The following is a 23,832-nucleotide window of genomic DNA, read 5'->3' as shown; positions in this document are numbered from 1 at the left end:
CCCCTTGAGTTCGTTTTGCTAAAAGCATCATGTTATATCACTTGGAGGATTGGTCGTGTCTGAACCAATACCATGCCTCTAGATAGGCGAGAGTCACCAGATCACTTGGGGACTTGGTCATGTCTGAACCAGTCATGCCTCTTGATCGGCCTAAGGCCACAGAATCACTTGGGGGCTTGGTCGAACCCGAACCATGACCATGCCTTTTGGTTGGCATAAATGCCACGGTTTCATTTGGGGACCTGGCTGACTAGAACCATAGTTACACCTAACGGGAGCTTGGTCGTGTTTGGCCATGGTAACGCCATTTGATCAGCTTAAATAAACCTTTTTTGGCAAACGGTTTTGTCATTGCTTTTGCTTCACACTTTTCTTTGAAGGGTTTTTTTTGCTTTTTATTGCGTTTTTTAAACCGACAAAGTTTTTTAACCAATCAATTGACGGAACACAGTTCACGTCAATCCAGAGACTATTTGCCCGGTTTGATCCTTGTTGTTAACATCCTCTTATGGAGTAACACGGTGTTTATTATAACCCGGCACGGTTTACATGGTAAACCAGCGTCATATATATATATATATATATATATATATATATATATATATATATATATACAGGAGTTGTTATCTCCTGCAACAGTGTGGGTTTGCAAAACTCCGCTTCAAGATTGGCCAAGCCAACTTCACACTCAACGATGGCAGGTATTATGTATCTCAAAAATTTGATCATATATTTAAATTTTGTTTTGGATGTTTTGATTTCATATATACAGACATCATATTCCGCCTGACGGTACAACCGCGGTGGCACTTGACGAATTTCTCGTTTCAGAAAGTGTTTTGGAAAGTTCATTACCACAGGAAGAACAAATTATGCACGAAGGCATATCAACATCAAAGGTATCGGCTAGCCTATTACAAGGCAACATGGTGCCCATAATAATATAATTGTTTTTCGCAAAGGAGAGGCAGTTTTAAAACCGGCTTCTGGTTCAAGCTTGGTCACCAGCCTGGCCTAATGGTTGTGGGTCATCCTACGCCGCTTCAGCCTCCGTTTCTCTATGCAGTGGCTGGAAATCCACAGTTGTCCAGTCGATTCCCATTAATGCTTGAAAAACAGCTTCATCATGGATCAGCAATGACGGGTCAATATCGGGAGCGTAGTTATGCTTACGGATTGGAGGGATCAGGTTTTCTGATTCATGGATTGGTGCAGCTATTCGCTTGTTCTGACTGTCATATTGCGCTTGATAATGAGACAAGTCTGCTTCCTCAGCCAACTGACAAGCTAGCGGACGTACCTCCTGGTTTATTGCTCACAGATCCGCTTCACCAAATTATGACACATCTTCCTTCAAGCTGGGATAGCCCTGAGCCGCTTCAATAGGATCAAAATCCGGCACCCAGGCTTTTGCCCGGATTAAGGCATTGATTGCACCGGTTCGAGCAGCAGATTTCTTCAGCTCTTCAACCCGGGCAGGAAGCACTGACAGTTTCATCAGAGTATCTTGAATCAAAGTGGGCGCCGGTTTGTTATGAGATGCGGTACAGATGATCCGCTGGGCACCAGTATACAATTGTTCAACCAATGTATAGGCGGCTTTCAATTTCTTCCGCACATCTGACCCCAAGTGACCAATGCGTGTCCCTGAATACCATAAAGGGTTAATAAACCGGCGACTCTGTAAGAAGGCAGAGCCAATTCAGAAGGCAAGCTGGCTTACCAAAGATAGCAGTGGTCATGGCATGCACGTGCCGCTTTATGCTGGTCAGTTCATCCGCCACTGGTTTTAGTGCAGCCTCGGCATCCTCTGCTCGTTTGATCAAAGCGGACTTTTCAGTGGCCCAATCCGCCCTTTTCTTCTTGAAGTTCTCCTTAAGTTGTTCCATGGCGCTTAAAGCGCTGGCCAATTCCACTTTTTCTTTGGAGGTTTCAGCCTGTTGGGTTTTCAGGTTTTCTTGGAGATCGGTGACTTGGTTTTCTTTCGTCTTCAGCTCTGCCTGCATGCATACAGATATATGCTTCAACAAATCCGTATAAGGATTCAAGTACCAACCACATAACAAGTTATGCACTTAGCACTTGGGGGCTAATGCATATTCGATCTTCATCTTTCAATTGTTTACAAAGTCCCAAGATCAATACAAGTATTCAACTTGGCACTTGGGGGCTAATGGCTATTTGCTCATATATATATTCTGATGCGGCAGTTTCAATTACTTAAAGTACCGGTTTAACTATGCTAAGTTGAACCGGCCCTTGGGGGCTACATCAGCGAATTTCAAAGCATCAAGATTTATATTATTAAGTCCCAGTTTGAAAGAATATTACAAACCGGCCCTTGAGGGCTAGGAGAGTCAGCAAGAATGGAAGCATACAAGCAGGAAGGAGCATATGGAAGTTACCTCATATTTATCTTTCATCATATTAACCAGACCGGCTTCATAGTCGCGACTGGTATACATCCGGTTCAGATAGCCGGAATGGATATCTTGGGCGTTCAGAGCAGCGTAAGTCGTCAGATCAGCGTTCCACTTGCCTTTGCCAAAGGCAACAAATTCTTCCTTGGCAAAATGTTTGGATAAAGCGACAGGATTGCTTGGCTCAGTATGGCCAGTGCCAGCAATGACAACCTCATCATCCTTGGTACCGCCGGTTTGCACTGGAGCTGTTGGCTTGTCAGTAGGTTTTGCTGGACCGGTTGAGCTTTCAATCCGGATGGAACCTGTGGGCTGATTGACAGGACCTGAGGTATCAGTAGGTCTCTCTTCAGCAATAAGATCATCATCTTGCTGCGGTGGATCGTTGGGAATATCCTCAGGAATAGCCGCTTCAACATTGGGTGTCTTGCCTGCTTCAAGAACGACATCTTCTTCAGCCGCTTTGTCCAAGCGGGCCTTTTTGCTTGACCTAGGTTTGGCCCTGAGAAGAATAATAAAATCAAATACAGCATATGTTCTAAGGTGATGTACTGCAAACATCACAATAAGTATAGCTTACCCAAGCACCGTTTTAAGCGGTGGGAGCTGAGTAGCCGATGACTCGCCAGAAGATGAGTGGGAAGTAACCTGGTAATCAGAGTCAGACGGATTAAGAGGTTGACGAAAGCAGCCCGCTTTAGGACAAGCACTGACAAGCAAAGTAGAGACCTCTGAATGGCGTTTCCGAACCGGACTATTCGGTAAACCGGCGGAGGTAACTACCTGGCCGCTATGCCGGGTTGTGCGACGAGCTTCGTGTTGTTGGGTCTTCATAAGAAATTTAGGATCCAAATAAGCAAGAGGATGAGAAAATTTAACTTTCCGGTTTGCCTGGCGGATTTTTTGTGAAGGCAAAGTTTCTGAATCGGAAGAGAGAATAATTACCTCTGCAACATCCGCGTGGCTGGCTTCGGTATCATCCTGACAAATATCATCATCAATAAGACGCATGAAAAATAAACCAAGTGAGTCAAGCTCTGCCTCAAAGTCCGGATTATCCACATCATCATCAGGGGCCGGATTAGAAGATGCAGTGGTTCTTTTCCTGTGGGTAGTCTTCTTCACAACTTTAGTTTTTTGCCGAGTTGCTCTTTCCGGTTTGTCTGGTTTTTCTGGTTTCTCCTGCGGCAGTTTTTTGCTCCAAAACGCATCATTGCCCTGATTACGCAGACACTGATATTAAACAATGACCAGACATATCAATAACAGATTTAGCAAAGAGAAAAATCAAAGTCTTACAGCTGGCGGTTTGTTGGTGACACAGAAGGGAAGCAGGCCGGTTCTAGCATAGACATGTTCCGGTTCATTCAGCATCTTATTCACACCCTCTGTGATTTCTTCATCGGAGAGCTGGATTTTTGAATGTCGCAGTGGGTCATCAACACTGTCAGTATACTCGCACATCAAACCGGAGCGCCGACTAAGGGGCAGTATGCTCCATGATATCCAGCAGCGAGCGAGATCAACCCCTGTTAAACCGTTGGCCATAAAGGCTCTGAGCTTTGACAGTTGGGGAGCATATTTGCTTCTCTCCTGGGCAGTCAATCTTTGAGGAAAAGGGTGTGTATTGCTGAGCCGCTCCGGACGAAAGCCAGGCAAGGGATTCTCACCAGCAGGGGAGGTGTCTTTGCAGTAGAACCATGTCTGATTCCACTCCTTGGGGTGACTGTTCAGCTTGGCGTGAGGGTATGTGACCTCCTTCCTTTTCTGAATCGCCACGCCACCCAACTCCGTATTAGAGCCATCAGTAAACTCAGTATGGCGGTTTAGATGGAAAAGGTCTCTGAACAATTCCACTGTGGGCTCCTCTTGAAAGAACACCTCACAGAGCACTTGGAAGTGACACATATTTGTAACAAAGTTGGAGCCAGTGTCTTGCGGATGGAGTTGGAAATCGGCTAAATCATCCCGGTAAAATTTAGAACCGGGCGGCTTAAAGCCCCGGGCTAAGTGATCTACGAAAACAACAAGCTCTCCTTCTCGAGGTGTGGGAGGGCATTCTTTGCCAGGAGCCCTCCAATGGATGGTATCTTTGCTGCCTAAAGCGCCAATCAGGACTAAATCGTCCAGTTGATCCTCTGTGACGCGAGAAGGAACTCAATTGCACTCATATACTTGCTTGGCCATGATGGAATCTACAAGGTAGAAGATCCCGGTTCAAAAAATGCATTTGATCAAGGTACGTTGGTATGTGCACTGTTAGACCGGAGACAGAACTATCTGAACCAGAGTTCATGAAGCAACCAACATCTGGCGGTTCAACAAGGGGACTAATGGCATATACCGGTTTGGAAAATTTTCTATAAGGTTAAACCGCCTGATCTAAGCATTGAAAAGCTGAGATTGCGGATGGAAAAGTACGCAGAAACAGGTTTCACAAGATTTCTTTACAGCATTGGATCTGAAGCAAGTTCAGAAAAGAGATAAATACTTAGAGGTTCAAAGGAGCAGTACCGAACCAATGAGCAAAACGTTCATATAGATCTATGGTTTGAGATGCATAAGTGAAGGCGAAGGTCAAACAACTATCATTGCACAGATGTCGGGACCCCGATCCTAAGTCACACCGATCTAGCATGTAACACATCATATCACTTTGCGGCCTCACGCACGATATTCCCACGGGTGCCACCTTACCTGGCCCGGGACCGTTTGCGCCTTTTGGCTCACGTATATGATAGTGTCGCTAGCATCCATATGACAAAGAACCCGGGCTGACATGGCTAGTCGTGAACCCAAAGCGGTGCTAACCTATGGGGACAGGCATACATGAATCACATCGAGCATGTCGGTCAACAGCATATGAATCCGGGCTGTAGCACTGGGCTAACAGGACTCCGGAAGTCACCGCGTGACATTTCCCCGAAGGGACAGACACAGGAACGAAGTGAAACACATGCCGGCCAGTCAAGTGTCCTGATCAGTAGTGCTGGGCTAGCAGGACTCCGGTGAACCGGGCTGTAGCGGACTACTATGGCTCAAGGAAGCACTAGACTACATTTCCCCATAAGAGAGGCTGCCAAGGATAAACAACCAGATTGTCGGATCCCACACATAGCAATACATGTTACACGTACGCATAACATGCAAGTATGTGCTGTACAACATGGCATCACAACATAACGCAAACTCATATAGATAAAGGCCCAAAAGAGCCTCATAGCATTAAGTACAAGCAAGGGTCACATGACCCATCATTCGGAGCATACAAGCAACAAGCGGAAGCATTACATGTGTGAGTACAGACAACTACAAATGAAAAAGGCTGAGGAGCCCAACTATCTACAGCATCCGATCAAGATCGTAGCTGAGGTACAAGCTACTTGTCGAAGTCCACGTAAACTAGTAAGACCGAAGTCTCCGCTGCAAAAACATAAATAAAGCAACATGAGTACAAAGGTACTCAGCAAGACTTACATCAGATCCTATCATACATGCACTTGTATCAAGAAGGTAATGTGGAGTTTAGTTGCAGCAAGCCAGCTTTGACTCAGTGGCTATCCTGTACTACGACTGCTGGTAACCCTTTTGAGGTGGCGCACACGAGTCCACTAATCACCACGTCAATACACTACTATGGATTCATTCCCGTCTTCCTACGAGAAGGCCATCCATAGCACTCACATTTGTCTTGAGCATTTTAGAGTATCCACTTCAAGTTGTCTATGTACCACGTAAGCATCCAAGAAGTCCGTAACCGAGGACACAACTATTCGAATAGATCATGATAACCCTGCAGGGGTGTACTTCTTCACACACGCTCTCACCACTTATCACCATGTACACGTCATGTACCTCGACAACCTTCAAGCGGAAGCCTCGCGAGGGTGTCGTCCACGACCTGACTAACCACACAGGACTCTAGTCCAGGTTTATCGCCTATTCGGGTTCCATCCGCAAGGAGATCCGGCTGGGGTGTCGCTCACGGCCCCAAACGACGTGTGCAGGGTTCCCAAGCCCACCTCGTCGGATGGATCTACGCTTGGTACACCGTGCCACTTGTGCCTAGTCTGTCCCAAGCCCACCTGGCCGGGTGCCACTTGGTAGACTACTAACACTACCTACAAACACCAGAAACTATTTGCAACTCCTGGACAGAGATCAAGTTGGCTAATAAATCGAGAAAGCTTGGAGCTCCCGAAGCCCAATGTGTGGTAGTAATTAGTCATTGGACAACTTACACAGAACTCAGTTCTTAAGGACGGTTCCAGTGAGACAACCCACCATGTACTCCTACATGGCTTCTCACCGCTACCTTTACCAAATCGTGTTCACACGCTTAACTCTCAGCACCAGAACATATCGTACCACTCCAATTCATTCCCGATGAATCAGACCTGACACAACTCTAAGCAATAGCAGGCATGGCATGGCAAGAACACAACATGGCTCAATCAGATCCTACACATGCTAGTGGGTTTCAACTATTTACTGTGGCAATGACAGGTCATGCAAAGGAATGGGTTCAACTACCGCGGCATAAAGTAGCAGTTGATTCGCTGTTGTCCTAATGCAATAAAAGAGAGCAGGAGCGAGAGAGTGGGATCATGTCAGAATGAACAAGGGGGTTTGCTTGCCTGGTAGATCAACAGGGGGGCACTGCTCCACAGATAGATACTCTGGATCGGTCTCCGGAGCAGGACCTATCGAGAAGTAATGGTGTCGACAATCAATACACAAACATATGCAACAATATGATGCATGAACATGGCATGAAGATGTGATGTTGTTTGAGCTAATGCAACCAGCATTCAATTGGTTAAAGTCCATTTGAACTAAAGATTCAAATGCATCTTTAACATAAGCTCTTAAATATGCCATTTTAGTGTTTCCCTTATACAGCATGTATAGATTGTTTTTTATGCATGAAAATGGTACAGATGGATAGATTGAATTTTTCTAATCATTTTTCATATATAAATTATTTCAATCTGAGCTACGGTTGAATTTCTATGAATTTTTGAAGTTTTGAATATATTCTGGAATTTCTGAATTATTCTAAATCCAGAAAAGGATTAATTGCGTCAGCATGACGGCAGCATTGCGTCAGCAGGGCACAGGAGCTGTCCGAGTCAAACCTGACGTCCGGGTCCCACATGTCATTGGCTCATTGTTAACTGGGAGTTAATCCCGTGTTGACTGGGATTTGACCTGTTGTGGGGCCCGCCTGTCAGTGTCTGTTAGAGAGGGGTTAGTGGTGATTAGCGCCTAACTAAACGTCCACGTCAGCCCACCGGAGTTCGGCCGGCGACGACCTCAACCGCGGCAGAAACTCACCGGAAAACAGCTACGGGGCTCGGTTTTGCGCGTGGTTTGCGTCTACGGGTAGCTGAAGGTCTCGCGCATCTAAAGGAGGCAACGTCTCGCGCTGGAGTGGACTAAATTGATGGCGGCGGCAGCTTTTACGGTGGCCGGAGTTCGGCCTCGACCGGAATTGCGGCTGCAGCGTGCAAAAGACAAGGGGGAGAGGGGGATTCGAGGTGGGAGCTCACAGCGGAGTTGCTGAGCAGGCCAGTGGGCTTGGGGAGGCGCTGAAGACGGCGAATCGGAGTCGGCGGTCGGCGGCGTCCGAGGAGGAAGACGATGGCGACGGTGGCTCCACAGGGCGTCCGGCGTCTTGTGGCTTGACGGTGGGGAAGAGGGAGATGCGGCGAAGCTCTCGGGCTTGTCGGAGAGGCGAGGGGGAGGCGGTGGCTGCGGCTATGGCGAACGGCGGTGACGGCAGCGCTCGGGCGCGGTGAGAGAGAGCGAGGGAGAGGAGAGGAATGGGCACGGGAGAGTGAGAGGGGAACGGGGCGGCGCGTGGCGTCGTCCAGGGAGGCCAGAGCGACGAGGAGGGGAAGCAGGAGGTGGCGGGGAGACGTGGCCACGGCGTGCGTCGTGCCCGGCTTCTCCTCTGCCTACTGGCAAGAGGTAGAAGACAGGGCTGCCCCTGGTGGGCTGGGCCGCCAGGTAAGGCCAGGTAAGCCTTTCCCTTACTTTGTTTTCTTTTCTATTTTCTGACCTTTGTTTTGATTTAATAAAAATACTAAATCAAGTTATTTTCTTCTGGAAATTTTTGCTGGGGCCTAAAGGATTATTCCAAAGCCCCTCACCAAAATTCAGAATTATTGGACACTATTTTATATATATAAAAATATTTATCCAATGCAAATAATTACTGGATTAATTCCAAATGGCCAAAATAAATATTTATGAGCTCCTAAAAATATTGGTTTGAAATTTTACCTCTGCCCAATATTTTCAGAGAGAGACATGAATATTTTCTTGGACCCTTTTGGAGCAATTTTTATCTAGGTCATTTCTAGAAATGATTTCTGAGGGTTTTACAAATCCCCATTTCAAATTTAAATGAAATTTAAACGTGATGCACACATGACTAGCTAGCCTAGGTCATACCAGAACTAGGGATGTGACAACAGAGTAAAGATTTGCGGATTCATCTAAAGATCTATCGTATGAACAAGAGGCAGACGATGAACACTGAAGAACTGCGAAACCCTAGGCCAGATCTGCGGGGGAAAGGATAGAAGATTTACCGGAGCTGAGGAAGATGCGGAAGGTTGCCGCGATGTTCTGGTGCACTCAGGTTGATGCAGCGGCCAAGGATGAAGCAGAGGTCAACGGCGGCGGCGGAGCTCCGAGGCTGGCGACGCGAGGAAGATGAAGAAGGCACGGAAGGAGAAAAGAAATGACCCTTCGGTCCTATTTATAAGGCGAAAGAACATGAGTCAGGCGTGACAATCAAGGGGCCACAAAACGGAGCTGTCGCCTCGATTTCCGCCGATCTATTAAACAAAGAAGCATAATGGATAGCTTCGTTATGACAGGTAACTTCATTCCGGTTTACAGCAATCAGAGAAGATGACATCATGGCGGTTTACCAATTTATAAGAAGATGTTGAAGATGAAGCTTTTATTAAAGGATTGACATGAACCCGTTCAAATCAATCTGGGGCCTAATGTTGGGGATATTACTACTGGGCGTAAACCGGCATATCTGGGCCGGGTTAACTTCGTCAGTAGTTAAGTATGTTAAAGCCCAAGAAGACAGAGGAGGGCTCAAGGCCCATGGTCGGTTCAAGGCCTGTAGCCGTAAACCGGCGTTAGTAGTTAACCTGTATTGTAAGTTAGGAATAAGTAGAGACCAAACCGGACACATCTATGAGCCGGTATTGGGACTCCGTAAGCCGACGGGAGTCACCCGTGTATATAAGGGGACGACCCGGCGGCGGTTCAAGGAGAACAGACAACAACTCGAGACATAGGCGAAGCTTGTTTGCTCCCTAGTCATCGAAACCCCATCAATTCCATAACAACTAGACGTAGGCTTTTACCTTCATCGAAGGGGCCAAACTAGTATAAACTCTCTTGCGTCCTTGTGTCCGCTTTAACCCCTTCAAGCTAACCCGTCGCGATGGCTCCACGACTAAGTCCTTTCTCTAGGACATCTGCCGTGACAAAACCACGACAGTTCCCCTTACAATAGAAGCACTTAGTCTCGGGTTTGGGTTCAACCTTGGGTTCCTTCACTGGAGCGGCAACTGGTTTGCCATCCATGAAGTTTCCCTTTTAGCCCTTGCCCTTCTTGAAACCAGTGGTCTTGTTAAACCATCAACACTTGATGCTTCTTCTTGATTTATACCTTTTGCGGTCTTAAGCACCGCGAACAGCTCCGGGATCAACTCCATCCCTTGCATGTCATAGTTCATCACGAAGATCTAGTAGCTTAGTGATAGTGGCTAGAGAACTCTATCAATCACTATCTTATCTGGAAGTTTAACTCCCACTTGATTTAAGTGATTGTAGTACCCAGACATTCTGAGCACATGCTCACTAGCTGAGCTATTCTCCTCCATCTTGTTGGCAAAAAGAAATTGTCAGAGGTCTCACACCTCTCAACACGGGCATGAGCCTGAAATCCCAATTTCAGCTCTTGGAACATCTCATATGTTCTATGGTGTTTAAAACATCATTGGAATCCCGATTCTAAGCCGTAAAGTATGGTGCACTAAACTATCAAATAGTCATCAGGATGTGTCTGTCAGGTGTTCACAACATCCACAGACGACGTTGTAGGGGTTTGCACATCGAGCGGTGTATCAAAGACGTAAGCCTTCTATGTAGCAGTGAGGACACTCCTCGGACTACGGACCTAGTCCGCATCATTGCTTACAATATCTTTCAACTTAATCTTTCTCGAGGAACATATTGAAACAGGGAGCTACAACGTGAGCTATTTATCTACAACATATTTGCAAAGACAATTTACACTACTAGGGAAAAGGCTAGCAGCAGCGCGGGTTTTAGGTGTATCAGCAGCGCGGGGACCGGCGCTACTAATAAGGCGCTACAGCTAATAGTTAGCAGTAGCGTGGGAGAAACCCGCGCTACTACTAACTTTGTTAGTAGTAGCGTGTGCCACCCACGCTACTGCTATTACAGACTCGCGCTACTACTAATGAAGTAGTAGTAGCGTGCCTACAATACCAGCGCTACTAGTATCCTAAATACTAGTAGCGCACAGTTTTTTCCCACGCTACTACTAACCTATTAGGAATTAAAAAAAATCAACCAATTCCATTCCATCACACAATTCCTCATTGTAGCGGCAACTCATGTATAATTCAAATCACACAGTGTTGTGCGTAGCAACTTGGTAAGCAACTACCTAAGTAAGCTCTACTGCTATTAACTTGGTAAGCAACTACCTAAGTAAGCTCTACTGCTATTACACATCGGGCAGCCTCAATGAGCCGCACCTGACCGACGGTAGCCGCCGTCGTGAGTTGCGACACCATCACGTCCCTCTCCCTGGCCCTCGGCTCCAGCTGGCCTCGATCGATGTCGTCCTCGTGCCTGCCTTGCCACTAGCGGGCTGCTTCTCCTCTACTCGCCTAGGTACCCTACTTCTCCTCAGCGCTCCCGGGCCCAGGTCCCCTGCTTCTGCTCGCGTCTCCAGCAGCAGCGATCCGGAGGCGGATCCAGCAGCACACCTAGGTCACAGATCCCAGGTCCTCAGCGCTCCAGCAGCAGCAATCTAGGGCCTTCTTCTCCTACTCGTTCATCTCCTGAGCATGCTCCTACTTCTCCTACAACAAAAGCAACATCAGGTCAATGACAACAGCAGCAGGTCAATAACAACAGCAGCAACTCCTGGGAATGCTTCAATTTAAGTCCATTTCTTTGATCAACAACTTATGCTAAGGACGACGTGCTATCGAACTTTGGAAAGTACAGTACGAATATGACAACAGCAGCAACAGTTTTACAACAAAAACTAAACTACTAAAATTACAGCAAATGCAAGTTAACTGAACATTTTGATCTACTTGAAGTTCATTGATCTCCATTACCTACTGGAGTACTCCATTTTAAGCTACTGAAGCTACTCTAACTATCCTATTTTACTCTAACGGAAACTAAACTAAGCAAGCACTACTGCTTGCAAGTCCTACACTAAACTAAACAATCATGATTTCTAGCAACAGCAATCATCATCTTCAAGTCCTAACTTAACAGCAGCAAAGAGAAGAAGAGAAGAAGAGAAAAGAGGAGAAGAGGAGAAAAGAGATGAGAAGTTTCTGTTAAGGAAAAATAATTACTCCTCTCTTCAAATGAATCAAATGAGTAGCTCTATACTGCATGTTTAATTAAAGTAACTGAAAATGTTTCTGTTAACTTAAATTAACAGAAAAAGGTTTTATTTGAAGTAACTGAAAAAGGTTTCAGTTAAATTCACTGAAAAAGGTTTCAATTAACTGAAGAGAGGTTCCATTTAATCCATTTACAGTACTCCTAATGCTTGTGCTGCAGTAAAACTACTCCTAATGCTACAACAGTTAACAACAACTGAAATTACTGTAATGTTCAGATATTACAGTACATACTCCACTGAATATTAGTGAAACTTAATAGAGGTCGGAAAATATGCTTCGTTTCAGATAAATTTTGACAAATCCAGTGTGACAACTTCATTCCAGTCAAATTTTGTCAAATCCATTGTTACAGGCTAGCAGCAGTAGCTTAGTTACAAAATTGGGAGTAGAAGTTGTTACAGGCTAGTAGTAGTAGCTACAAATTTACAACTTCATTTCAGACAAACTTATAACTTCATTTCAGAATTAGGAGTACAACTTGATTTCACTAAATCCAGTGTTACAGGTTAGCAGTAGTAGCAAGGGAACTGTAAGATTAACAAAGCTACAGAAAATCAACAAGCTATTTCAAAGGATGATTCATGACTAACAAAGGTTGGCCTTGGCGAAGCTGCACATTCATGACTAAGCTACAGAAGTTGGAGTAACAGAAGCTACAAAAGCTTCACAAGAAGATTAACAAAGACGTGCAAGATTAACAAATCAACTACAGTGCTGGATGGATGGATGGACGAGAAGGAGATTACCATGAGGATGACGACGCCGTGGCGCTGTGGCGGGGCAGGGCCCGCGCTACCAAGGTGGGGGCACCATTAGGACGACGACGCCGCTTTGCTGGTCCGGCGCTCTGCTACTCCGGCGTCGCTCTAGATCCGCCGCTTGGGCCACACTCCAGGTCCGCTGCTCCACATCCAACGCCTCCATCGCTCACATACAGCACGGGCGCAAGCCTCCGTCGCATAGAAGCTCATCACCGGCGCAAAAAAAACTCAATCTTTTCACCTAAGTACGTTGGTGGACACCTTCAGACAGATGTGGGAATTAATCCCTGCAGCATTAATCAAGGATACAACAAAAAATTGTCAAGGGGAAATCTCGGTGCAGTAGCATGACAAAAACTGAACTTGAGTAAAGTAAACCTGGTTGCGTAATCACTTATTAGATTGACCGAACTTATTCTTTGCACAAATGAGAAATCTAAAGCCCTTCTTGTACTTTTGCCGCTGCTACTAGTACAACCTAAGCACTAACAACCAATGAGCAAGAAATATGATGCAGGAAGAAAAGAATACATCCATCTGAAGCCCTTCACATGAACCAGATCCTCTTACACGTGCAGAATATCAACATTGGCCAACTAAAATCAGTCACAAACATGGATTTCACATCCAGGTCGGCAGTAAATCACGCATCTACGCAGGTCAACTAGGATAAGCAGGTGAACAAAATCTTCATCTAACGAGGAAACTCTGATGAAAGATACCATCTCTTGCTCTGTATCTTCTGTAGACATTCTTACACTGAATTTATGAACACATTCTTCTACTATCCACTACTTACTATTCACAGGGATTGAATGCTAAAATCAAGGTACTACAACAATCTAGTCTAGATAAACAACACAGGGCGCAGGGGGAAGTCCTCTTCGTAAAAAAATCTCGCGGAAACCGCCTCATTAGTTGGAATTAGGATGCCATGGCAAGACGAACTGAAAAAGGAAAAAAGGCAGCCGTACTGACCTTGATGAACTCGGCGGGGACGCCGCGGACGCGCTCGACGAGCAGGCCGGCACCCTTGAGCTCGCGCATGAGGCACGCCACGCTGTCCTTCCCCGCTTGCACACGGCCTGCCAAATCGAATCCAAGGGGGTCAGGGGCTGCCTACGGTGAAGAGAAAGAGAGGATAATGGGGAACCTCACCTCCATGGCGTCGGTCCGCACTAGCAGCAGCAGGAGGAGGGTCGGAGGAGCAAGTAGTAGGACCACCGACGGGCCGTCTGCATCGGCGGCGGGCAAGAGGGAGCCCTCCCCGCGCCGCGCCACACCCGGAGAAGGGGGCCCCTAGCAAGGGTTTGGGGCCGGCACAAGGGCACGGCGAGGAGGAGGATCCGCACGTGAGGTGGGGGGCGCCGGTGGTGGGGTTGGGGGAGAGGAGGTCGTCGGCGTCGGTGGTGACGGCGGGGTTGGTTGGGGGAAACGTGGGGAGTGGAGGACGAGGAGAGGCGTCGTGGGAGAGAAAGGCAGAGCAGGGGTGAGAGGCTGAGGTGGGGCGGCAAGGAGATAACTTAACAGTAGCGTTGGGTTTATACCCCACGCTAATCCAACGCTACTACTATGGTATGTCTTGGGTGCACGATTGAGACCATTTAGTAATAGCGTGGGATTTATAACCCGCGCTGCTACTATCAACTTAGTTGTAGCGTGGGTTTATAACCCGCGCTACTACTATGGCTGGTCCGGAGGGGCACGGTGAAAATCACTTAGTAGTAGCGAGGGTTATAAAACCGCGCTACCACTATCAACTTATTAGTAGCGCGGTTCCTTTAAGCTCGCTACTGCTAGTTAGCAGTAGCGCCTGTTTTTAAACCGCGTTGCTGCTAAGATTTTGTGTATAACGTTTTCCCTAGTAGTGTTAGACTATGTTCATGATAATTGAGTTCATCTAATCAAATTATTTAATGAACTCCCACTCAGATAGACATCCATCTAGTCATCTAAGTGAAACATGATCCGAATCGACTAGGCTGTGTCCGATCATCACGTGAGACGGACTAGTCATCAACGGTGAACATCTCATGTTGATCGTATCTTCTATACAACTCATGTTCGACCTTTCGGTCTTCCGTGTTCCGAGGCCATGTCTGTACATGCTAGGCTCGTCAAGTCAACCTAAGTGTATTGCGTGTGTAAATCTGGCTTACACCCGTTGTATTCGAATGTTAGAATCTATCACACCCGATCATCACGTGGTGCTTCGAAACAACGAACCTTCGCAACGGTGCACAGTTAGGGGGATCACTTTCCTTGAAATTATTGCGAGGGATCATCTTATTTAAGCTACCATCGTTCTAAGCAAATAAGATGTAAAACATGATAAACATCACATGCAATCAAATAGTGACATGATATGGCCAATATCACTTTGCTCCTTTTGATCTCCATCTTCGGGGCTCCATGATCATCGTTGTCACCGGCATGACACCATGATCTCCATCATCATGATCTCCATCATCATGATCTCCATCATCCTGTCTTCTTGAAGTTGTCTCGTCATCTATTACTTCTACTACTATGGCTAACGCTTTAGCAATAAAGTAAAGTAATTACATGACGTTTATGTTGACACGCAGGTCATAAATAAATTAAGACAACTCCTATGGCTCCTGCCGGTTGTCATACTCATCGACATGCAAGTCGTGATTCCTATTACAAGAACATGATCAATCTCATACACCACATATATCATTCATCACATCCTTTTGGTCATATCACATCACAAGGCATATGCTGCAAAAACAAGTTAGATGTCCTCTAATTGTTGTTGCAAGTTTTTACGTGGCTGCTATAGATTTCTAGCAAAAACGTTTCTTACCTACGCCAAAAGCACAACGTGATATGCCAATTTCTATTTACCCTTCATAAGGACCCTTTTCATCGAATCTGATCCGACTAAAGTGGGAGAGACAGACACCCGCTAGCCACCTTATGCAACTAGTGCATGTCAGTCGGTGGAACCAGTCTCACGTAAGCGTACGTGTAAGGTCGGTCCGGGCCGCTTCATCCCACGATGCCGCCGAATCAAGATAAGACTAGTAACGGCAAGTAAATTGACAAAATCGACGCCCACAACTACTTTGTGTTCTACTCATGCATAGAAACTACGCATAGACCGAGCTCTGATACCACTTTTGGTTATTGTAGCAGAAATTCAAAATTTTCTACGCATCACCAAGATCAATCTATGGAGTAATCAAGCAAGAGGGGAAGGAGAGTGCATCTACATACCCTTGTAGATCGCTAAGCGGAAGCGTTCAAGTGAACGGGGTTGATAGAGTCGTACTCGTCGTGATCCAAATCACCGATGATCCTAGTGCCGAACGGACGGCAACTCCGCGTTCAACACACGTACAGCCCGGTGACGTCTCCTACGCCTTGATCCAGCAAGGGGAGAAGGTGAGGTTGGGGAAGACTCCATCCAACAGCAGCACGACGGCATGGTGGTGAAGGAGGAGCGTGGTAATCCTGCAGGGCTTCGCCAAGCACCGTAGGAGAAGAGGAGGACTTGGGAGAGGGGGAGGGCTGCGCCAAAACTTGGGTGCCGCTGCCCTCCCAATCCCCACATATATATAGGGGCAAGGGAGAGGGGGGTCGGCCCCCTCAGATCCAATCTGAGGAGGGGGCGGCGGCCAAGGGGGGTTGCCTTGCCCCCCAAGGCATGGGGGCGCCCCCCTTTAGGGTTCCCCCAAACCCTAGGCGCATGGGCCCTAGGGGGGAGGCGCCCAGCCCACTAAGGGGCTGGTCCCTCTCCACATACAGCCCATAGGGCCCTCCGGGGCAGGTGGACCCTCCCGGTGGACCCCCGGAACCCCTCAGGTGGTCCCGGTACAATACCGGTAACCCCCGAATTATTCCGGTGACCGTATGATGACTTCCCATATATAAATCTTTACGTCCGGACCATTCCGGAACTCCTCGTGACGTCCGGGATCTCATCCGGGACTCCAAACAACATTCGGTAACCACGTACATCTATTCCCTATAACCCTAGCGTCATCGAACCTTAAGTGTGTAGACCCTACGGGCTCGGGAGTCATGCAGACATGGCCGAGACAACTCTCTGGTCAATAACCAACAGCGGGATCTGGATACCCATGTTGGCTCCCACATGCTCCACGATGATCTCATTGGATGAACCACGATGTCAAGGATTCAATCAATCCCGTATACAATTCCCTTTGTCCATCGGTACGATACTTGCCCGAGATTCGATCGTCGGTACCCCGATACCTTGTTCAATCTCGTTACTGGCAAGTCTCTTTACTCGTTCCGTAACACATCATCCCGTGATCAACTGCTTGATCACATTGTGCACATTATGATGATGTCCTACCGAGTGGGCCCAGAGATACCTCTCCGTTTACACGGAGTGACAAATCCCAGTCTCGATTTGTGCCAACCCAACAGACACTTTCGGAGATACCTGTAGTGAACCTTTATAGCCACCCAGTTACGTTGTGACGTTTGGTACACCCAAAGCATTCCTACGGTATCCGGGAGTTGCACAATCTCATGGTCTAAGGAAATGATACTTGACATTAGAAAAGCTTCAGCATACGAACTACACGATCTTTGTGCTAGGCTTAGGATTGGGTCTTGTCCATCACATCATTCTCCTAATGATGTGATCCCGTTATCAACGACATCCAATGTCCATGGTCAGGAAACCGTAACCATCTATTGATCAACGAGCTAGTCAACTAGAGGCTTACTAGGGACATGGTGTTGTCTATTTATCCACACATGTATCTGAGTTTCCTATCAATACAATTCTAGCGTGGATAATAAACGATTATCATGAACAATGAAATATAATATAATAATAACCAATTTATTATTGCCTCTAGGGCATATTTCCAACATGCGGGTGGTTGGCGGAGTGAGGTTGCGACGGAGGGGTAGGAGCACCGGGGTTCATCACTCGCCCAGTCCCGATACTGGCCGACGGAGGCGGCGTCCGTGGATGTCGTTCTCCTTCTTGCAGGCTCCGTCGTGGTGCTCCCGTTGCCTTCGTGTCACTCCGGGTGAAAGCCTGATCTTCGAGATCAGACGGTGACGGCTTCCTACAGTCGTTTCCCTCTTGAGGGCATCGTCTTGGAGTCCTCGCTCCGGCTTTGTCCATCTCATTACCCCTCGGTGGATTGCTCATATTCGTGGTGGTCTTCGGCTTATCATTAGGGTGCTTTGTCGTCGTTGGGGTGGTGTTTTCGGTGCTCGGCACCTTTAAATCTCGCCTTGGGTGTGTGTGTTGAGTGTGGTGGTGGCGTGCGTTTGTATCTTCTTACTCGTTGTTGTGGTGATGGTGATTTATATATAAAGCGGGGGGAAATCCTTTTTCTTAATAGATCAGGCTGTGGAGGCCTCCACTTGCATGTGAGAGGTGAGGCCTCACTGTAGGCAGTGATCTCCGAAGTTGCATGATGCCCAAACATCAAATAAGACTGTTGATGCTCCAAGAAACATATACTTGGCGTCTTTGCAAATTAAACTGACTATACCTCCGCCATCAGCTCGATCAACTGCCCCATCAACTTTTCTATGTGTGTTGCAAATAGATGGCGCGACCTACCTTGGTCGTGAGGGACGGTTACTAGTCCCTCTAAAAGAGCACTCTTCACTGGCAATAGCTCCAGTTTTGCAAGAAATCATTGGATGGACTTGAAGGTAGAGAGTGGGGCTCTGAAATTGTTACTCGTGAGTCACCTTTCTCCAAGCTCATTGGATGAACCACATTTTAACAGAGACATTTACCAATTTGCCTCGTTATGTCTAACTTTTCTTCAGTGGGCTTTATCCGATGGGCAGGCCCAGGTTGCAAGAGTTCTTGGAAATTTCCACGGGGATAGGTGTCCTATAAGACGTGGCACACTTATCGAGAAAGCATGAAGTAACCCAACAATCTAACAGCCAGAAACAACCGGAACGCGAAATCTGACGATCAGAATCTTTATGGCCACAAGTGGTCTGCAAAGTTGCCCAGTTTTACTGTCCTAAAGTTTTTATGGGAAATATGTTTATTTGTTAGTCGGATAAAAGTGGGGAAATTATTGCAGCAAATGAAAAACATAGATGTTTGTATATACAAAGTGACTCATGTGTTCAAAATATATTCCTGCGTATTTGAAAATTGTCTGTAACATATTTGGAAAACTATTCATCGCGATTTGTGAAATGTTCACAAGTTTGTCAGAATGTTCATCGCATATTTTGTAAAAAAAATCATGTATAAAGAACATAGAAAGGAAAAAACTGAACATGAAAAAGAACAGAAAAATATCTAGTAGAATCCCGAAAGAAAAAAGACAAATAAACAAAAGAATGACAGAAAAACTAGAAGAAAAAGGACAAGAAGTGAAAAAACTGGCGAATACCCCCGCACATGGCCCGACAAAAATCGATGATGGATGTGCACAATTCTTGAAAATTCTGCATTTTGAGCATGGAATAGGAATTGCGGATGGTACTATTTTTCTCCTTGCACATGAAGTATCTTCTAGTAACTCTGGCAAAACACGACGCAAATGTACGCTCTTTGTGAGTGATATATAGCAAGCATGACGCAAATGCGCGATATATAGCGTCTATACAGTTTCCCAGTAATGGCGGTGCTAGGGGTTTGGTTTGTCACGGTTGTTTTATCCTAGTTTCATGTTTTTTGGTTTGTTTTCTGTCTACCCTTTTTAGTTTTTGTGTTTACCCATTTTGTTCATTTTTTAAAATATAATCATATTTTAACAATAAAACAATATTTACAAAATGGTATTATTTTCAAATTAGATGAAAATTTTGAAAAAGGTGTGGACGTTGTTTTAAAATTACACCAACATTTCTAAAATAGGTGAACACTTTTTAATTACATGAACGTCTACTTAAAATGTGAGAACACTTTACCAATTACATAAAAAAATCATAATTTTACGAATATTTTTAAATACACATTACACCTTTTGGATAAACATTAAAATGTCCCTTATCATGAGACAGTTTATATATCATTGAATGAATATTGTATTAGGATTCTTGCAAGAATAAAACGAAATGAATACTCTCTTATTTTTTAGAAGGAGGAAGAAAATACTCTACTTGTGTTTTTTTTTTTTGAGGAACAAATGCTCTATCTGTTAATGGGGCGCACCATGCAGGCCTATTAATGCTTGTTCACGCGAGCGAGAAACATGATGGGCCTATGCTTATCTCGATGAATATGGCAGTGAGGCAACAACAAACAGGTCCACGATGCCAAATTCAGAACGCGGATGCGTAGCGGGCTTTGAGGCACTTATCGTAACTTCCTCACCAAAGAAACCCTAACCATTCTTCAAGCCAGTCGAATCTTAAGCGGCCGCCGGCGGCGGGTGCCGAGGATCGATGCGCGGCGCCAAAGTGGCTAAACTACCCTCGAGAAAATTTCGTGGCGTCTATGAAAGACAGCCCGGCCGGTGGGTGGCCGACTTCCGGAGCCATCGCCTCAACGTCCGCCGATGGATCGGCACCTTCCCTTCCGAGGCGGAGGCCAAAGCGGCCTACGATGACTTCGTGACGCGCTTCTCGTTAAGCGGCTACGTTCAGGTTGACATTGGGTCAGCGGCGTCGCCGGCAGACTTGGGCCGCAACGTGCACGGCCACAAGACCGATCCTGTATCTGATGAGTCGAATCAGTCGGAGATGAGACTGAAGCAAGACGATGTTGGGGCGACCGTGCCGTCGTCGGCGCCGTGCGTGTCTTCTTTGACGTCGCCGCCGTCGCCGCCACTGCCGGCGGTGGTCATGCCCCATGAGGCGCTACCGTACGTTGATGAGCGGCAGATGGTCGAGCCATTCCTGGCGGAGGATCTCGGCAGCAACGATCTCATCACCGCGGCTGATCTCGCCAACCTGCCTTTGCCGTCCTTGGATGACAAATTGGACTTCAGTTCAGGTGATTGGTCGCTCGCTAGTTCCGGATTACAGTGAGAAAATAAAATATATACAATGTACTCGATCGATCCGACTTCAGTTAAGAATGTAATTTATATCTTCTTCTCAATGATAGTACAACATCTGTTAATCTATCTTTTTTACAATATGGATCAAGCAGTAGAATTCAATCTCTGTGTAAGGAATGTGAACTGACGATTTGGTGTAGTAGACATAATCGCAATCAATTGATCAATGTAACGAGATCAGCCCAGCGGTGACAAGGCGCCAGGGCACTCGTAGGTGACCTCGCAGCCCTCCACCGGCGTGAGCTTGATGACGTGCCACACCGAGGTCATGAACACTGGGAGGCGCGCCGACGCCTGGCAGATGCACGAGTTGTCGATGGACATCAGCCGGCGGCAGCAAGCTGTGTCACGCGGGTCGCTGTTGTCGGCGCTGTGGCGGTGCCGCTGTCGACGCCGGTGCCGCCCCTCATGTTCTCCCCCTTCATCGTTGTCATCGTCGTCGTCGTCGTCGTCCCGGGACCGAAGCTCGTAGTCCTTGCTGCCGGGTGTCGTCGACGTGGATGTTTCGTTGAGTAGCTGCCGGGGCACGTAGGGGGGCCTCGACCCCGGGAAGGTCCTCAGGTTGCAGGCCTCGTTTGCGAGGCTGATCTGCGACTGGCAGTAGGCCTGGCCATCCGCGAACCGATGCGTCGTGGTCAGGAGAGTGAAGAGTAGCAGCAGAGCTAGTGCTACGGTTTTCTCCATGCCGAAGACCACAGCTAACTTTGGAGGTGAGTATGGTCGTCCCTGTCTTGGTTTTTGCTGCTGTGATTCGGTTTTGGATAAGGTTGGATGAGCAAGTAGCGATCAGGCTACTTAAGTAGCTTATGGTTCCACCATGAAGATCTTTAAACAATGATGTTGAATTTAGGTTTACCTTTCCTTCTTTCTCAAGAACTCATATGCTGACAGAAGTTGTGACTGTTTGATTAACATGACATGCACGGTATATCTAGTGATAATCTGTGTCTGTTTAGAGTTTAGTACCCATAAACAGTACGTATTCTTGCACCTGAGGTTTGTCGGTATATCATAATTTTCGTACATGCTAGTAATAACTATGACAGGCTTGGATCTGCGATCTTTGTGTGCATCTTGTTAATCCTTACCTTAGGTTGTTGGCTAGCTAGCTAGGCAGACGAGAAGATGGGTAGTTTCGTTGAAACAAAGAGGGGCAGTTATGAGATCAACAGCTGGTAGTCAGGTTGAGATTAATCAAGTTAATCGATTCACATAATCACAGGATCTTTGTATGCATCTTGTTGATCCTCCAACTGCATCTTTGTATGCATCTTGTTGATCCTCCAACAATTGTTGGCCAAGAGGGGTAACTATACAAAACCTGGATCAAAAGTAGGTGTAGCTATGTCGGGACTGGTTAAGCGACTGTTTATTAACAAAATATTATTGTTCATTAGCTTAGCCTCCCACAGTTCCACTTTGGCTGCAGCTTTGTACTTCATTTTTTAACAGAAGGATAATCCGTTAGGTGAAACGATTCTCCTTCGTATGATGCAGTACAAGTGATCTACTACAAAGGAGCCGGACACTCATCGAAGAATTCATTTTTCAGCACGGTTTGAATGCCAAATCCCTAGTTGTAAGGCGGACACACCAAAAGTAGCTGACAGTACGGCAGATTGAACACGCAAAACACATGATGTATGGTCAAGAAAACCTCTGTAGATATGGAAAGTACCTACAGAATGAGCAAAAAATCTGAATGAGGGCGTTAGGCATGTAGAGGTATTGTAACTTGTTCTACATCATGACAAATACGATCGTCGTGAGGCGTATGCAGTGGCTTTAGGAAGTAAAATTGTAGATCATCTCCTTGGTTTCTTTCAACATCGTTGGATAAGAGATCTACCAACCTAAACTGAGTTGGAACTGCCATGGCGACAATTTGTTCGTTTTTTTTTTTGCACAAATACACACGAGTGTGCGTATCATATACTCCCTCTGTTCCATAATGTAGTGCATATATATTTTTTGAAAAATCAAACGTCACAAACTTTGATTAAATTTGTAGACAAAAATATTTACATTTAGAATGTCAAACCTATATCGTTAGATTCATCATAAGATGTACTTTCATATTTTATTTAATTGATATTGTAGACATAAATAGTTTTCTCTATAAACTCGGTCGAAGTTTACAAAGTTTGACTTTTCAAATAATCTACACGCACTGCATTATGATCAATGGAGTGAGTATTAAAGAAGGGGTAAGGATACCCATCCACTTTGATGGTTCTAGTTACATGGTAGCCCAGCATCTACTGTGTCCGCAAGATACATTCATGAAGAACTGCTACTAACTAGCCTTGAGTATTCATGAAGAACTGCCAAGGGCAGCAATTTGTTCGCTTCTGGAAATGCGGAAGCAGCACGGTTCAGATATCCTTTTTCTGTTCGAAACTCATCTTTATGATACGAGAGGGCAAAGGCTAGGTGTGAAGTTAGGTTATACCAGCATGTTTGTTTCTTGTAGCGATAGGTGAAGTGGTGGTTTGATCATGTTTAGTAGAAGTAACGTGAACTTGCATTTGAATTTTTTGCATGCCAGTTACATTGATCTGGTCGTGCTAGGAGAATTACCTTGTCAGGACGCAGGGATATATGGCGAACCGGTGTGTGGCGCAACAGACACTGTTACATGGAGGAGAATATGGGATTTTCATACGCAGGGATGTATGGCGCAACAAACACTGTACATGGAGGAGAATTTGGCATTTTCATACGCAGGGATGCTGATTCAGGACATGAATGAATCCTTTACTCAACGTAAAAAGGAAGGTGGGGTACCAAGACCTCTTTCTGACCTTGGCAAAATAAATTTTTGACGCTCAAGTGCATATATAAACTCTAGAGCCAAAAGCAATATCTGAATGAAAGATATATTTTACCGATCTCAACAGCCAAATAAGATTTGCGCCTCTTGGAACATAGA

At 46.1% G+C, this 23,832-nt stretch overlaps 2 protein-coding genes across 2 annotated transcripts; one reads left to right on the top strand and one right to left on the bottom strand.

Moving 5' to 3' along the window:
• Window positions 1–20,174: 20,174 nt before the first annotated feature.
• On the top strand, window positions 20,175–21,002 carry LOC147961521 (AP2/ERF and B3 domain-containing protein Os01g0693400-like). Its single transcript, XM_087536719.1, has one exon. The coding sequence runs from the start codon at window positions 20,284–20,286 to the stop codon at window positions 20,866–20,868; it is 585 nt and encodes a 194-aa protein (XP_087392845.1). The 5' UTR covers window positions 20,175–20,283; the 3' UTR covers window positions 20,869–21,002.
• A 60-nt stretch (window positions 21,003–21,062) lies between these two features.
• Window positions 21,063–21,670, bottom strand: LOC147961520 (uncharacterized). Its single transcript, XM_087536720.1, has one exon. The coding sequence runs from the start codon at window positions 21,582–21,584 to the stop codon at window positions 21,078–21,080; it is 507 nt and encodes a 168-aa protein (XP_087392846.1). The 5' UTR covers window positions 21,585–21,670; the 3' UTR covers window positions 21,063–21,077.
• Window positions 21,671–23,832: the final 2,162 nt, after the last annotated feature.

Source organism: Triticum urartu, chromosome 7A (genome assembly GCF_056163025.1).
Source record: "Triticum urartu cultivar PI428250 chromosome 7A, HENAU_Tu73, whole genome shotgun sequence".
Taxonomy (NCBI): Eukaryota; Viridiplantae; Streptophyta; class Magnoliopsida; order Poales; family Poaceae; genus Triticum; species Triticum urartu.
Note: the sequence above shows the minus strand (reverse complement) of the source record. Positions and strands in the feature narration are given on the sequence as shown.

Coding starts and splice junctions, on each gene's coding strand:
- LOC147961521 (XM_087536719.1), top strand. CDS start 20,284: ATGCGCGGCGCCAAAGTGGCTAAACTACCCTCGAGAAAATTTCGTGGC.
- LOC147961520 (XM_087536720.1), bottom strand. CDS start 21,584: ATGGAGAAAACCGTAGCACTAGCTCTGCTGCTACTCTTCACTCTCCTG.